The sequence below is a fragment of the Halyomorpha halys genome, unplaced genomic scaffold (genome assembly GCF_000696795.3).
Source record: "Halyomorpha halys isolate HHAL.00 unplaced genomic scaffold, Hhal_1.1 Scaffold127.1, whole genome shotgun sequence".
In the NCBI taxonomy this organism is placed as follows: Eukaryota; Metazoa; Arthropoda; class Insecta; order Hemiptera; family Pentatomidae; genus Halyomorpha; species Halyomorpha halys.
In genome coordinates, this window is record NW_027107825.1 from 228,228 (window position 1) to 244,617 (window position 16,390).

Consider the following 16,390-nt stretch of genomic DNA (forward strand, 5'->3'; position numbering starts at 1 on the left):
TATGATATTCACAAATAAATATAAATTTAGCAAATGAAAATTTGTCCAAACAACTATAAATCAATTTATTTTAGCAAATTTCATTTAAACTATTACTCCTACGAAGATAAACATCATAAACTACTTTATAGCTCATTAAACTAGCTTTGATTTGAGTGCTAATAGACATTTGTACGTCAAATAGTTTGTGAGATATAAATTTTTCAAAATAAATTCATTAACTACTGATCTTTCAGTACGTCCCATACAACATTTTTCTGAAACATTGTTTATTAAAAAGCTATATCTCTAAAAATATTTAACGTAGATAACTCTATTAGGGCTAATAGTTTTGCCAATTTACTATTCTTTAAATGATATTCTCTTTGGTTTTCTTGTGTTGTTCCTACTTTTTAAGATATAGTGCTCCGAATGAAAAAAAAAAAAAATTATCGCTTTGAAACAGCCGCCATTTTTTATTCCTCCCTACCTATACTTGGCAGACTCATCAGTTTTGGCTAGTAATTATACATATTTTTCATTAAAGTAATCAAATCTTGGGGTGAGATAACTGCCTTTTTTCTCCTCTTGGGCTCTTGTACTATTCCAAGAAGCGATCCGTTGCAGGCGATAACGTCCCTAGCCTGGAGAACTGGTAGTGAAATGACCGCTGTTTGCGTACCTCCATAGGCTTGACGGATGGATTTTATTGTTGTGATGGGCACTGACTCTTCAGCCAGGAGAGGTTTTAAGCCCTCCGCAACCTTCTCTTTGGAGGTGAGAGCGTCCAGATCTTGAAGATGAAAAGGGACTCCTCCGTCCAAGTCCGCACTTTCGCCCCTTCGCCAAACACTCTCTCCATTGAGCTTTTCAGTGTTGCAAGAGATTGCTCTTTCTTACGCTCCAATTGCAGAATAAGATTGCCTTAATTTATTTTCCGGACCTTAGTTATTGAAGTGGCCATCTCTATCATTGTCGGACCTTCTCTTACCTTTCGCAGAAAATCTGCGTAGGACTGGCTACCCGGTATTTTCACAGTGGTGGCCTCATTGTGAAATAATCAGGCCTCGATGGCTTAGGGCGAGGTTTCTTCCTCGATCTTTTGCGTTCTTCGTGCTAGTTTTCTTTTTGTGGTTATTTACGTTGAACTGCCGATCTCTGAAGTTACCCGCCAATGACAGTGGTAACTGTCCCCTCGGATTTTACAGCATTCTTTCTTGGTGGATTTATCTCCTTTGTTTGAGTGGCCATCTGCAGTTTCGATAGAGAGGGTAGCTGTTTCCAATTTTTCTTAGTAAAGTTGGATTTCACAGGCATAACTCCTTATATTACCATGGACGTTATTCTTTGTGTGAATAAAAAGATAAAAATAAAAAGTTTTATCTTCCTCCCAAGGTTCTGTATCACCTCTGAAGTAATTAGTCTTGTGGTATTCATGCTACAATGGCCAGGTCTCCCACCATTACATCACTGCGGTTGTAGGATGACGACGTCAAGGAATCCGCTTTCACATACTCTTTCGACACTGGTTCCATACCCCATTTCCATCTTCCATCATTAGTGACTTCCGAAATTTTATTTTCGCCTGCCATGTTTGAAACAGCTGCCTCTAACCTGAGGACCAGTACGCCTAGGTCTAGAAACTATCGCGCCTGTATTTATGTCTAGTTTTAGTCCATCCCGGGTATTTTATTTCCTCGATTCCCGCCATATCTGGTGAGAATCCCCCTATCCGCTACCTCTGATGGTCTTTGCTCGTAATGCGATGTCATGTACTGAGGAGAGGAAAAAAGTCATCTTTAGTGATTAAAATAAATTCAATCTGAATGGGCTAGATGGATTTTTGAATTATTTTCATGTCTTAAGGAAAGAAGAATTTTATCAAGGCGTCAAATGGGAGGAGGAATAGTTATGGTTTGGCACCAATTGGTTACAAAAAGATAGGAAATTTGGTATTTGTTTCATCAAGAGTAAACTCAGCTGAATATAAAAATTTGTATAGGAACAAAAGTTAACTTTTATTGACATGTCTGAAGGCACACCAGTTTTCCAGCAAGCAGCAGTTAACGTCCCAATACATTCGGCAAAAATTATTTAAGACTGGATTATTTGCAACGAAATTGTCACATTAGACTGGTTTGCTGTCTCCCCCGACCTGAACATTATCGAAAATGTTTAAGGAACACTTTCAAGAAGGCTGTACTCTGAGTCAAGACAGTTCGGAACAATTAAGGATTTGATATCTGTAATTCTGGCTCCATGAGAACAATTACCTCAAGAAACAATCAAATAATTGTACGATTCATTACCAAACAGAATTTTTAAATTAATTAATGGTGGTGGAAAGTATTAAAATGAGTTTTATTTATTTTTACCAGGGAGTGTATCTAAAATTTTGACGGACCTTAACTTTAATAAAAAAAATAAAAGAAACTGACGACATTTTTGCATTGATAACCAAAATAAAAGCAGGCTGCTGATTAACTTCAGGTAAGTGATAGATTATTTTAATACTACTTTACGGGTAATTTGAAAAGATGGGAGGGTAGGGATAACAATTATTGAAGTATGTCTAACATTGTGACACTGAGTGTAAGTGAATCCCAAGAAACGTCGGAGGCTTCAGCGATGGGAACTGAAGGAAGGGACGAATAAGAAGCGATCGAAGTAGAGCAGTATAAGGAACGTGCACCAGACGAGGTGGTTAGGAACCAGGGCGTAATCTGAGGAGTGTACGATCGCACGTTAGAGAACCACAATGTGAGAGGAGAGCACGGCGGTCTTCCCATTATCCAAGAGAGAGGACACGTATGATGTCTGGTGGATACCGGCAGTTCTAAAGAAACTGTACGGGGAGAAGAGGACACTCCAGATTCAGGAATGCAGATGTTAGTTAATCATTCTGGGTGGGCCCTGCAGTGTAGAGGGAGGAGTAGAAATAGAGCTCGGTAAGTGGAGAGCAAAAGGGGATAAATTAGTAGTTCATGTATTGGAGAGTTGCCCAGAGATTATCAGGCGATTATAGGCTGTGGTTTATTAGGGTAGGTAGGAGCTGATGTAAGGATCTCCATTACTCTTATTGGCTGCCACCTTTTATGGGTGTCAGTGAAATATTAGAATCGGAGGGAGAAGATACAGGTGTCAACATATTGTAGGAAATGGGGGAGCGGGACAGTAGCGCAATCTGGAAGCTGGAAAGATGCCATTATGGATGAATTCGCTGACATATTTTTCAGGGAATGGGAAGTGTTAAGCGCGACGAGTAGGATGGTGCATGAAATTCCAATAACATGATAGAGTCACATTTGTGAAAGAAATATGGTACCCTCAGGCTCTCCGAAAGCATGTTAAGGTGGCTCTACATGTTGGTCAAGCCGTGGCGAAGTCAGATATGCGCGAGCATGTGAGTGGGTGGCTTGGCTTGGCTGGTACGAGTTGGCCTAAGCTCGTTGCTGATACGTCGAGAGTCAGTTTTTTGGACACAGATCAAAGGAGGATCGTGCGAGCGCTCATGTAGCATCTCCATCTTTGTTCAATGTTTAGTTGCAACTGAGAGCTGTTAGGATGTTAAAGGTGTTTGTTGTTACTTTTTATAATACGTTTTATATTAATTTTATTTAATCTCCATTCATTTTCTTTTTTTTTTTGTAATAAATATAATATAATCCCAGTCCAATGGCTGAAACCTCTTGTGCGTCCGCCATGCCTGCCTCTCTGAAAAGCACTGACATGTGGATGGTCCGCTCGGACGGTTCCTTTGTTTACCGAGCATTTGTGCAAGCCTCCGATTTGTGGCGAGCGCCCAACATGTAGAAGCCCTTTTAGAGATCAGCATAAGACCATTTCATTCTTGAGAGAGAGTATTATGAGGTTACACGAATGCCATTTGGTCTGAAAAATGCGCCAGTTACATTCCACAAACTCACGGACGAGTTTCTGAAGGGTTTGGATGAATCTGTATGCCATGTTTACATGGACGACGTGCTGGCGTTCAGCAAATCGGAGAATCATGCAGAACATGGGAGTCTTCCAGAGAATGAGTTGTAACTGCATTGCTTGTTAATTTAATAGTTATTCATTTAGGAGGTTAATATTTTCGTTCAATATATTTTTATAGTTACACACTTACAGACTGGGAATCGAACCCACAACATTCTGAACCAGACAATGCAGATGCTTATTGTTAAGTAATTATTTGTTTTTTTCAAGGTCATATTACCTTCTTTAACAAAAACCGACCTTATTTCCTTGAGATAGTTTCTGTTGTCTGAAATTAGTGAGTTCAAACAACCTCAGCTTTATATATTAGTATAGGTAACAAGAACAAAATGTATTTATTCATTCATGAACTCCAATATTTCTTCCACATTTTTCGTCGTTAAGAAAAGTAATTAAAATTAAGTAAAAGACTTTTTGTGATCGTCTTTTTTTTTTTTTAAATATACATATTCAATTAAATAGGAATTAATTTATTAAAATAAAATAATTTTATAAGTAATATTAATCACATAAATCATATATTATTTCTAGTAAGAACAGATGTTGGTCCAAATACCACATTACTAACGTTCCTGCGAAATCACGTTGGACTCAAAGGAACCAAGTACATGTGCAAAGAAGGAGGTTGCGGAGCTTGTGTTGTCAATTACACATCGCGGCACCCTGTCACACAAGAGGAAAAAAGCTTTGCAGTTAATGCTGTAAGATTTAAAAAAAAATTATTGTGGAGTTTTTTACCAAATTCTTTTTTCTGTTTGTATTAGAAGCGTTTTAGGTGCTGGATTAAAAATAGGTAAAAATCAATTTACCAAAATGAACGGTTTATCTTCAAGATGGTAGTGGGGTAAGAGTGGGTCTAAAATAACATAAAATTGTTGTTGTTTTTTTAAGTTTCAGCTTCCTCTACCTTATAATAATTTTAAAACTCAAAAATTTAAAAGAATTTGTAGTTTAAAAACCTATTTTAAACAGCAAACATTTTATAGAATAACCTTTTACTCAGAGCTCTAAAATTTAAACATTGGTATTTTATTAATATAATAAATTGTTTGAATATAAAAGAAAATTGTTATTGTCAGTTGTCGACAGTAGAATGTTTAAATCCAACAGAGCTGGGGAAATTGAAATATTTAACAATAAATATATTTGGGAAAATTAAAATGATTGAGAAATGTGGATAAAATTGTTGGGAAATTTTACAACCCAGTCGTGATAGCAATACTCCTGTATCCTTATAATGTATTCTTCCAGTGGTTTATGAAGTAGGTTCAGCTTTGTAAATACTGAAAAATCAGGAAAAGCTGAAATAAAAATTATGAAATTTAAATAAATAAACAAGATTAACTATAAACAGATCAGTCGAGCAATGATCAAGAATTTACGTTGAGTAAAGTATCAATAATTCAACTAAGATGATTGTTGGGAAATAATTTAAGACACATATTGGACATTTGTATATAATTTTTCTTTCTTAATCACTTTTAATTTAATTTATGATCTGTTTCTAACCCATCTAAGCAAGAGAATTTGTAACTGGTAGTATCAATTTATTCCACAAGATTTTTATTAATTTAAATTATCAATTGTATCACGATATCGAATCAATTTCCATCGCCTTGTATAAGAGTATATAGTCCACTCCAAAAACATAAAACAATTGTTGCTTATGTTCAACCAGCGAGATGAGATCAGAAGAGTTGTATAATAAGTAGGAAATAATCTATAGGTGTACAAGTTATTATTTAGATTATTATTGTTTAGAAATTATTTTCAAACTTTTTCTTTTTAATCCTTTATAATAGTTTTAGAACTCAAAGAGTACTCTGATTCGAGAAGTATGAAATGCTGATTGAGGAGTTGGGAAAAAATGACATTTTATTCATTCAGTTGAACAAACAACTTCATAAAAATATATACTCCAAAAGACTAATTCAATTAATGAAACAATAGTAAATCTAACAATAAGTTGAAATATTTAATTAGATTCTATTTTTTAAGGACTACAATATTAGTGGTACAGGTAAGACTGTGATTTTATTTATTTTTACTGGAAGATCACTGATTGACTGTGCGTGTTATTAATAAATGGAATTATTAATTATTAAATTAAATTATTACAAATAATAATTATTTTTTAAGGAGTACAATATTAGTGGTACAAGTAAGACTGTGATTTTATTTATTTTTCCTGGAAGATCACTGATTGACTCTGTGTGTTATTAATAAATGGAATATGGTCCAGGTGCGGTAAAAAAAAAAAAACCAAAAAAGGAAAAATAATTTAAAGAACCAAACGTTCCGCCCAAGGTGCAAGGCCTCAACCAAGCCTAAAAAGATACAAACACTTAACATAAGTAAAGAAGTTAATGGAAAATTACAAGGGTATACAATAAAACGTAAAAATAAAAGGTATATAAACAATAAATGAAAACGGAAATTGTAACAGATAGAAAAAAGAAATATAAAAGAAAGAACTAACTAAGAGATGAAAAGGGGATAAGAATAAAATCAAGAAAGAAGGAAGAAAATGAACGAGACAGAATTCATATCTGTTTTGATGGAAGTCAAAGTCAGAGTGAACCGTTTTATTGGGAGGAGTGGGGATAGCAGTTAGCATTTGAAAATAATTTTAAAGTAAACAGTGTAGAAAATATTAAAATAAGATAAATACTAAATGATAATATACATAATAGAAGAGGAGAAGAAATGTATATAAAAAAAATTAAAATGTACACAGATAGAAAACAAAGAAGAAATAAAGTAAAGAAACTGGGATACAATACGTATAAATGATACAGAAAGACAATATATCAAATGAATGAATAGGGATACAGAGGTAAGTAAATTATATAATAGAAAAATTAATAATAAAGAAATTAATTTAATTATACTTAAGCTGGTAAAATACGAATATAGATTAAAAATAAGATGCATAAATATAAAAGAAAAAAGAAGGAAAGTAGCTATAAAATATAATTAAATTAAGTATGGTGTGAGAATGTAAACCAGAATAAAAGACATAACAGGAAAATGGCCATCTGAAATGCAGAACGTAGAGGTAAGAAGCATTATGAGGGTTTTATAAGGTTGAAAATGTGTCGGTATGTCAGGGAGATACAGTTTTTATCGACTTTATGATTGACGGAATTCTCTGTTAAATTTATGTATATGAACTGTGAAATGAGACCTTTTTTATGGTTGGGGACAGTAGCAAGAATTGAAGTATTATCGAAATTAAAATCATGATTCAGGTTAAAGCGTGCTCCGACAATTTAGAGGCAAATGGATTACTGGAGTTAATAGAAGTTTTGTGCTGGGAAATGTGGTTCTTAAGTTGGTTTTTAGTTTATTCTTAGTTTCGCAGATATAGAAGGAATTGCAACATGGGGTAGAAGAAGGTATCCGGTAAACTACATTGGATCGGTGTAAAAAAAGAAATAGGGTCTTTTAATTTGAAAAAAAGATAGGAAATTTTGTTGTGGGACTTCAAGCCAAGACGTAGGGTGGGAATAGTGGATCTTAAAGATTTTTGAATTTTTTCCGAAAGAATGGGGATATACGAAAGCGACCTATATTGAAAAAGAGGTGGAGAGGGTTGAGAAGAGTTGAGAACAGGAGGAACCGGAGTAACAGGGTTAATGTAAGAATCAAGTAGTTTGTTTGTCACTTATAAGGTGGAGAAGGTTCTTAGCAACATTGATAAGTTGGTGATAAGGGTTTTGAGAAAAATAGTTGAGGAGTCTGCCGGAATTGGTGGGTTTGGTATACTAATCAGTGGATAGGGAGCCAGGGATTTCTGATAATAAGTAGGTCAAGAAAAGGGAGGGAATGGTAAAATTCACCTTCAACAGTAAATTGAAGACGAGGGTGGTAGGATTTCGGGATTTTGTCAGGATTGAGGACAAAGAAGATATCATTCTCGTACTTCTTAATAAAAATGATGTCTTGTGAAAACAAAGGTATTATAGAGTCCAGAAGGTCATTAAGAACAATATTAGAGATGTCAGGAGCAAGGCAGTTCCCTGCTAATTTGGTGGTAAAATTTATCAGGAACCGAATTACAACAAAGTTCTAAAGCAGAAAGAAATGAGGTGAGGTTAAGCTTGGTATGAGCTTGAATTATAGTCTAGTTCTTCTCAACGATATGATGGGCTTTGACAATGGGGATGTAAGTAAAAAGGTTTTCGGCATATATGGAGGTTAAGATAAAGTTTTCAGGTTTGCTAAAGGATTGTAATAGTTCTTTAAGGTGGAAGGAATTACGGATATCATAAGGGTTATTATGGCTAAGGATTTGAAGGGCTGGAAGAAGAAATTTACTGAGTTTAGAAGAGGGAGCGTTGACATTAGAAATGATGGGGCGAAGGGGGTTACCAGGCTTATGGATTTTAGGGAGTCCGTATAAGTGGGGGGCTAAAAAGTTATAAGAAATGAGGTTAAGGTAGGTGGGGGGGTTAATCTGATTGGTTGATCATTGAGTGACTCTGTCACTTAATGGGCTGAGTAGTATAGGGAGTACTTTCTGGGGCCTCAGTTACCCCGCTACGATGACTATTTACAAAGGAGTGACCTTGGGTATCCTGAGGTACGCATCTCCTGCGTGGAGTCGAACCCTCACGCGAGAGCAGAAGGAGAGACTGGCCTCTACGCAACATCTGACTCTGCTGAGGGTCACGAAGGCGTATAGGACGGTGTCCCCATGAGGCGGTGAAGGTGCTGGCCGGAGCAATGCCCCTGGACCTCATCCTCAAGGAGGGTGCCACGAAGAATGGTGTGAAGAGACAGGGGCTGGGAGTGCTATCGGAGGGGCTAGACCCCGAACCTTTGGAAGAAGTTCCTGCGGGAAGAGTCGATCGAGGAGTGGAATGGACGGTGACGGACTAGTGAAAAGGGTGCGAGACTAAGGAAATTATTCACCACCGTCCACTTAAGATTGATAGCAAGATGGGTCATCCCAGACTATTGGGTCTCGCAGATCCTGACAGGACATAGGGGATTCCAGGGAAAGCTGCAAAGCTTCGGAAAGAACTTCGACCTTGGTGCCCGAGGTGTGGGGTCCCAGAAACGGCAGAGCATGTGGTATTGGACTGCACCGCGATGGAAGGTTGACGAGAAAAACCGGGATCTTCGCCCTCGCCGAGTCGAACTTCCCTCTTCTGATGGAGAAGGAGAACTACCCGTACTTCAGGGAATACATCTACGGGTGGAGGGAGGTGGTCAGGCCAACGCACTTTACATTGGGAAGAGCTCAACCACCCGGGGTTGGCGAGTCACCAATGGAAGATGACGAAGATGAAAGCGAAGAAGCAGGATGAGAACAGGAGGGCTGAACTAGGCTGCGCACTGGAGGTGAAAACCGGACGGATGTGGACCAGGCGTGTTGGACGCACCGGACGGATGCTGCTGGATAAGGTGTAGCCTCATCTTAAGGCACTCAGCCGAAATTATGTGACAAATGCGCATACGAGAAAGGTCCCTGTCTTCTTCAGAAATACTAAAAAGATCGTCTCGATAAATAAATTCTAAATCGGTAATTAGAGAAGATATAATATTTTCAAATTTGGAAATTAGGAAACGTTTTTTATTTAATTTGTAGATAAACAGATTTTTTGGGTACTGTTATTGAGGAGGAACGTGTTACTTTCGCCAATAACGCAAGTGAGTCAATAATAAAATCAGAAATTTTATATTTAAGGGATTCAATTTGTTGAATGAGTTCCCTAATTTTAAGATTTAAAAACGATTTTTTTAGAAATTAATATAGAATGGCAATATTTGATACGTAGGGAAGAGGGCATCGAAAAATGGTTTTAACGAATTATGTATGGATTTATAATAATATCTGCATTTTAGAAGGGAAATACGTTGTTTGTTTTTATCTGTAAGGCGCTTGTGTAGATTGCATAGTGTGTTAAAATTAGAAATCTGAAAAGGGAATTTTAATTTGAATTGAGAAAAAACGTTAAGATCTGTAGGGCAATGTAAAATAGTAGAGTTTGGGAGATCATGGCAATGGGGATGAATAAGAATATCAGAAGAAGAAGCTAAAGATGACAAAGTTTGAAGAGATGATGAAGTTTGAGAAGATGAAATAGGAATAATGGCACGTGGAGAGTTAAAGTTCCGGTGACAATACGGCAGTTTAAAAGGCAGCGGAGATTGTTGTCCCAGCCGGAATGGTCCCCTTCCCATTCTATGTGAGTCTCCAGGCTACCATGCCACCACTGTATAAACCTCCTTCAGCGGATCATGCACCTTCTCTTAAAGTGCCATCCGGCAATACAAGATATGTTTATACATATGTATATATGTAATTAGGCTTAGTCTATTATGCATATTCTATTTGTCGTAAATAAAGATATTAGGAGGTAGAGGGGAAAAAAGGAGATTGTTATTACTGGTGTTTTTAACGTGAGGGCGCCGTGTGTTTTGTGACATACTGGCCAACATTGACTGATTGAAATAGTTATCGCTATTAGAGTTGTTTTTTTTACCGCACCCGAACCATATTCCATTTATTATTTATTTTTAGTTTTGATGTTATTTTTAAATTTTTATTTTAACAATTAAATTCAGTAACTAATTGAAATATATATGCCTATGCTTGTTTAAAGTAGCTTATCGAATCGGTCAAATGTTTTTCATTTAAATATTGTATTTTCTGTGCTCTACTTGAATCATTTTTTGTAAGTAATCATGTATTATATTATAAACAATATATATAATCACTCCAAAACGTTTTAATTGATTACTTCATTTTATACATTTTGTACCTTTTCTGTTATAATATATTAAGTTATTTTCTAATTTTTCATAATTTATTTTTTCACTAACTAAATACATTATGTAAATTTTATAAGGATCATTAAATATCCTGTGTACCCTAAAGTAATTCCTATATTATTCTTAGTTCTTATATACTAAAATATTTCTATATTTACTTTCATTTCTAGTGCCTTCTACCAATACTTTCTTGTCAAGGTGCTTCTATAACAACAGTTGAAGGTATTGGAAACAAAATCACAGGCTATAATAAAGTTCAAACTACCTTGGCTAAGTTCAATGGAACTCAGTGTGGATTTTGTTCTCCAGGAATGGTCATGAATATGTACAGGTAAGATAAATAATAAACAGCAACTGCAATAATACTTAACAACAATGTAACAGTTATTATTGAATGTTAAACAATATAATTTCATTTATATAAGTGACTGGCTTAACATGACAATACTGATATAGATTTCAGTAAATTAAATAGATTAAATTTCCTCAATTGAAAGTTTGATATCAATTTTTCTTTTATGGATACTGCTGAGCATGTGGTCATTGCCTACACTGTTATTAAGGCACTGAGGACCAAGCTAATGAGTCTTTGATGAAGATTTTCCTCTTCTGGACATGGAATAGAACTTCCCGTACTATGCTGCCTTCATGTAAGAGTGGAAGGAAATAGTAGAAATAGCTCATTAATATATATAGGAACTACATAAGGAAGGCTTGTTGGAAATGATCCCCAAAATTTAATGATTGTTGAATAGAAATGATAACAAAGGAATGAGGTCTTTTCACCCAAAATAATTGATTTTATTATCTTCTGAAATTAAATCTAGCCCAATACTACTGAAAGGTAAGGTAGGGGGAAAATTGAATAAAAGAAAAATATACCTAAATTGTAATTACAGTAATATTTAAGTTCATTGCAATGCTCTTCAATATGCAATGGATATCTTTGAGGTGCTTCCATTTGTTATTTGTAAATGCTTACTTGGAGTGACACCTCATTACTGTTATCTTATAGGGGATAAATAACCTTTAAAATACAGGTTACTAATACTATTGTAAATGGTAGTATATAAGAAGAAGACTTCATTATAAACCTCTTATAGAGCATAGAAAAAGAACTAAATATATCTACACTAAAGTACTAAATATACTACACTTTGCAATATGCATCTGCCCCTTAAGAAATACTGGAGAAGCTTTCTAGCTTTTTCAAAATCATAATGTTTTATTTCTGTCTTATATTTGTAAATAAAGGTTTAGTTATATAACATGGAAAACATGAAATAAGTATATATTTTATCGATAAAATTAATTCATGTGGATATTCTGAGCGAACTTCAATAAATATACATGTTACACTCCTCTCAAAATCAAGGTTTGCTGGTAATACTATTTAAGGCCCTTGTTGAGCAATTCTTAAATAAGTTTAACACCTCATCCTACCTTCTTCCTCAACCCTTCCCCTCCTTTATTTACTTTTTCTTCTGCTCTATTATCACTTAAATTATTTAATTCATCCATAGTTTAATTTCTATTTTATCATCTACTCCCCAGATATATAAGATATTTTTAATTTATTCCCCAGGAACGTTGGTTACTAATGAATAATTTTTTCTGCTATTATTATCATTTTTTTACAACCACATGGACCATCTTTCTATAATAATAATTTTATTATTTATTTATTTTCTAGGAAAAAATCCTTAATATTTCTTCTATACTCTGGATAATGTTTCAAACAGATTGTCCTTTACCCAGTCCATCCTAATTATTTAAAGTCTTATATCATCCTTATTTTAAGGTATTTGTCCCAATTTCATATTAGACCCCAATATGTAAGAAACAGACAAGTAGATGGACTAGAAGAAAATAGAGTAATTGTTTATAAAATATTTTATAATTGGGATGAATCCCTGAAAATAAGGAGGATATAACATGTCAAATAATTAGGATGACCTGAGCAATTGAAATAGTAAGAAGTATTGAGGGTTTTCCCCTCGAAAATGAATAAATAATAAAATGTATACCTTTAGGACATGGTTAAAGAATGCAGTAATAATTTTGGTTCAATTAGGTTTCATGCATCATGTTGTTTATTTCTAATTCATTGTATATTCTGTTTTAGAGGAATTTTATACTTGCTGTTCAATAAATTACTCCTAAAACAAGGCGCTCTCGTGGCCCTTTTGCTGGAAGAGGAGCCTTTTTGATATAAACTTGTTTTATGGTTGCCCCTTTTTTTTCTGCTGTGAAAAATTCTAAAAGTAGGAGTTAACGAGTGAAAGAGAGGAGTTGCAATTTATATTTTTAATGGCTAAATAAAATACCAAAAATAATCTATATTTATTTATTCCAAAACATGGGAAACAGATCACAACAAACAATAGCTGAACAAATTTAAATTATAAGCAATGGTGATACAAGCAGTAATAACGCTAATTTTGAAATGTTATCAACCCCCCTAAATTACAAAATAAACTTGGAAACAACCTATAAATTGTTGTTTAATCCACCTATAAATTAATGTTTTCTTCTAGACATTTTCAATGAATAGAGTAAAAACAACAATAATTTTTTCTTAATGCCAGTGAAGTCAGACAATAAATAAACTTATTTTGTTTGAGTAAGTTTCATCTTTTCACATTTCTTTATAATAACATTATACACAAGAATTAAAACTTCTTTAAAATATAAATTGAAGCCTGTTGTGATTGTCCCCATCTTTGTGTTTGAATACTTATGTTAGTGGGCAAAACAATGAAAATACTCCAACATCTGTCAGATTTAAGTCCACCCAAAATATAAATATTAAAGCATTTAATTCTAACTGAATTCTCAATTAAATTTTACCTCATGTTACATCTTAAATAATTTTAGACTTAAATTATTAAAATTATATTTTTAGCTTACTTTCATCTAAGGACAATGTAACAATGACAGAAGTGGAAAATTCATTTGGTGGAAACATATGCCGTTGTACAGGCTACAGGAGTATTTTAGATGCATTCAAATCTCTGTCTGTTGATGCAACAGAAACACTTAGAGAAAAAATTAAGGATATTGAAGTAATTTTATTTACAAATTTAAATATCAAAGTAAGACTCTGAAAAATAATTGATATTAAAAGTTTATTTAAATTAGGATATTGGGAAGTCCTGTCAGAATGGATCACAAAACTGTAACTTTAAATCTTTAAAATGTTTGAAAACACAATCTCAGATAAAGGGAAAGAATTCATTGTGGTTGACACCAGAAACTTTGGAAGAAATTAAAACCATTTTTAAAAATCACACAAACATTAGATTGGTAGCTGGAAATACAGCACAAGGTGATAAATGAATGTTTTAATATTTTTATATATTTAAAATTTTCAAAATTTGTTTTTGTATAAAATAAAATTAAAAATTGGTTCAGGAAAAAACAAATAGCTAAAATAAATTTTGATTGGCTATATCCCTTAAACTTGACCTTTTATATTATAAAAGGTGTATACCGTTATACACATATATATATATGTGTGTGTGTGTGTGTGTATATATATATACATAAATATTTATATATATATATATGTGTGTGTGTGTGTGTGTGTATATATATATACATATATATATATATATATATATGTGTGTGTGTGTTTTTTTTTTTTTACGATGGTCGGTGGAAATCTTCAGTGGGATTTTTACCCACTAAAACCACCGCCCTACACCTGTTCATTCCTCTCCACAGGACCGCCGCTAGGCATTACTTCATAGAGGGAAATGGCTGATTGCCGCCTCGCATTCTTCGCATGGTTTTCACGTTTCCATGCTAGTTACGTCTACTAGCCCTCTCTTCCTCTCTCAACCTCTTGAGGACTACTGTGGTGAATATCTTCTCTGCGTTCCAATGCTGGTCTGATAGCAGCATATAGCTCATCACGTTCTCTGGTGTGACGTGTCCTCCACATACTCTCTCCAATTCACTTCTTTCTGCTGCAAAGCGAATGCAAGTGAAAAACACGTGCTCCACGGTTTCCTCAACAGTCTGACATCCAGGGCATTCTGCGGTGTTGTCCAGTTTGAAGCGGTACTGGTAGGCTCTAAAGCATCCATGTCCGGTCAACAATTGGCTTATGTAAAAATCCACCTCACCATGCTGGCGACCATACCACTTGCCCACATCGGGTATCAACCTGTGAGTCCACCTCCCGGAATCTGCTGCCTCCCAACACTGCTGCCTCTGGTCGATGGTTATTTTTCGCTCTTCTTCTCTGGAAAAGTGTAAGCGTCGTCCATAGTGCCTGCTTCTTTCTTCAACAAGGAGTTCCACAGGTGGCATTCGGGCTATCACACTCACCGCTTTGTAGGAAACAGTTTGAAAAGCGCTAACTATCCTTAAACAAACTCTGCGATAAACTGAAACCATGTGCCTCCTGTATGATTTGGTAACCATCGCTTCTTTCCAAATCGGGGCTGTATATAACATAATGGAGGGAACAACAGTAGCCAGAAGCCTTCGGCTACTTTCTTTGGGACCTCCGACGTTTGGCATAAGGAGTGACAAAAAGGATGCTACTTTTGCAGATTTAGCGCTAATATACTCTGCGTGAACATTAAAGCGGAGACGTGCATCGATCATGACTCCTAGGTATTTTAAGCTAGACTGGGAACGAATTTCGTGCCTCCCCACCGTAACAGTGATAGACTCAGTCTGCTTCCTGCTAATTACTAGGAGAACTTCGGTCTTGTGATCTGCAAGTTGTAGGCCTACTGAAGACAGCCAAACTCGGACCGTAGCAACTGTGCGATGAGGCTAACTTCTTCCAAGTACTTTGCCGCAACTACAACTGCAACGTCATCTGCGAATCCAACAACTGTGGCTCCCTCCGGCAATCAATTTAAAGATTGCGACGTACATGACGTTTCACAGAAGAGGCCCTAATACCGAGCCCTGAGGGACACCACCAGTCACCTTGTATCTCCTTTGGCCAATGTCTGAAAAATAAAACAAAACTCTATCTTTAAAGTAGTCAGTGAGAACTCTCATAAGATAGGCTGGCACCGCCATAGTCCGTAGGGCATCTATTATACAGGTCCATCTTGCAGTGTTAAAGGCATTGTTAACGTCTAGCGTGATGATTGGTGCATAACACTTAGCACCTCTCCTCCATCTTGCTCCTGCAATTGCTGTGTAGGCCATCTCGACTACCAATCCAACATATCGTGGATCGCTCTTTACGAAATCTATATTGAGCACGCGAGAGGCCATTAACTCCCTTCATGAACTCTTGTAACCTGAGGGAAAGGATCTTCTCGAATGCCTTACCCATGGTATCCAATAAGCAAATTGGACGATAGGTTGACAGGTCCTCCAGTCTTCCCTTACTCTTTGGAATGAGTACGAGGCGTTGTCTCTTCCAAGGCTTCGGAATTGAGCCTTCACGAATGCACGAATTGAAGAGATTGATGAAAAGATCTGGCCATTTCCTGAGAGCCACCTTCAGAGCTACATTAGGAATTCCGTCCAATCCTGGTGCCTTGCCATGTTTTAGGTCCGAGGCGATGTCCTCTATCTCTTCCTGCGTAATTTGTGCAAAGTTCGTTATATATATATATTGTAATATGCTCTTTTTTAGTAAATAGTATATTTT

At 35.6% G+C, this 16,390-nt stretch overlaps 1 protein-coding gene across 9 annotated transcripts in view; it reads left to right on the top strand.

The window, feature by feature from the left end:
• Window positions 1–16,390, top strand: part of LOC106678177 (uncharacterized) — a 114,061-nt gene that overhangs the window by 24,658 nt on the left and 73,013 nt on the right. For 4 of the 9 annotated variants that reach the window (XR_010843108.1, XR_010843109.1, XM_014416548.3 and 1 more), the window contains exons 2-5: window positions 4,510–4,679; window positions 10,932–11,092; window positions 13,667–13,826; window positions 13,903–14,089. Coding sequence is in view for 7 of the 9 variants with exons in the window: in XM_014416548.3 (XP_014272034.1) it covers window positions 4,510–4,679; window positions 10,932–11,092; window positions 13,667–13,826; window positions 13,903–14,089 (678 nt within the window). In the remaining 2 variants the exon portion in view is untranslated. Of the gene's footprint in view, window positions 1–4,509; window positions 4,680–6,304; window positions 6,815–10,648; window positions 10,665–10,931; window positions 11,093–11,136; window positions 11,538–13,666; window positions 13,827–13,902; window positions 14,090–16,390 lie in introns of those variants that run through there. The other 5 variants (XM_024361655.2, XM_067046188.1, XM_067046187.1 and 2 more) reach the window with 5 other exon arrangements.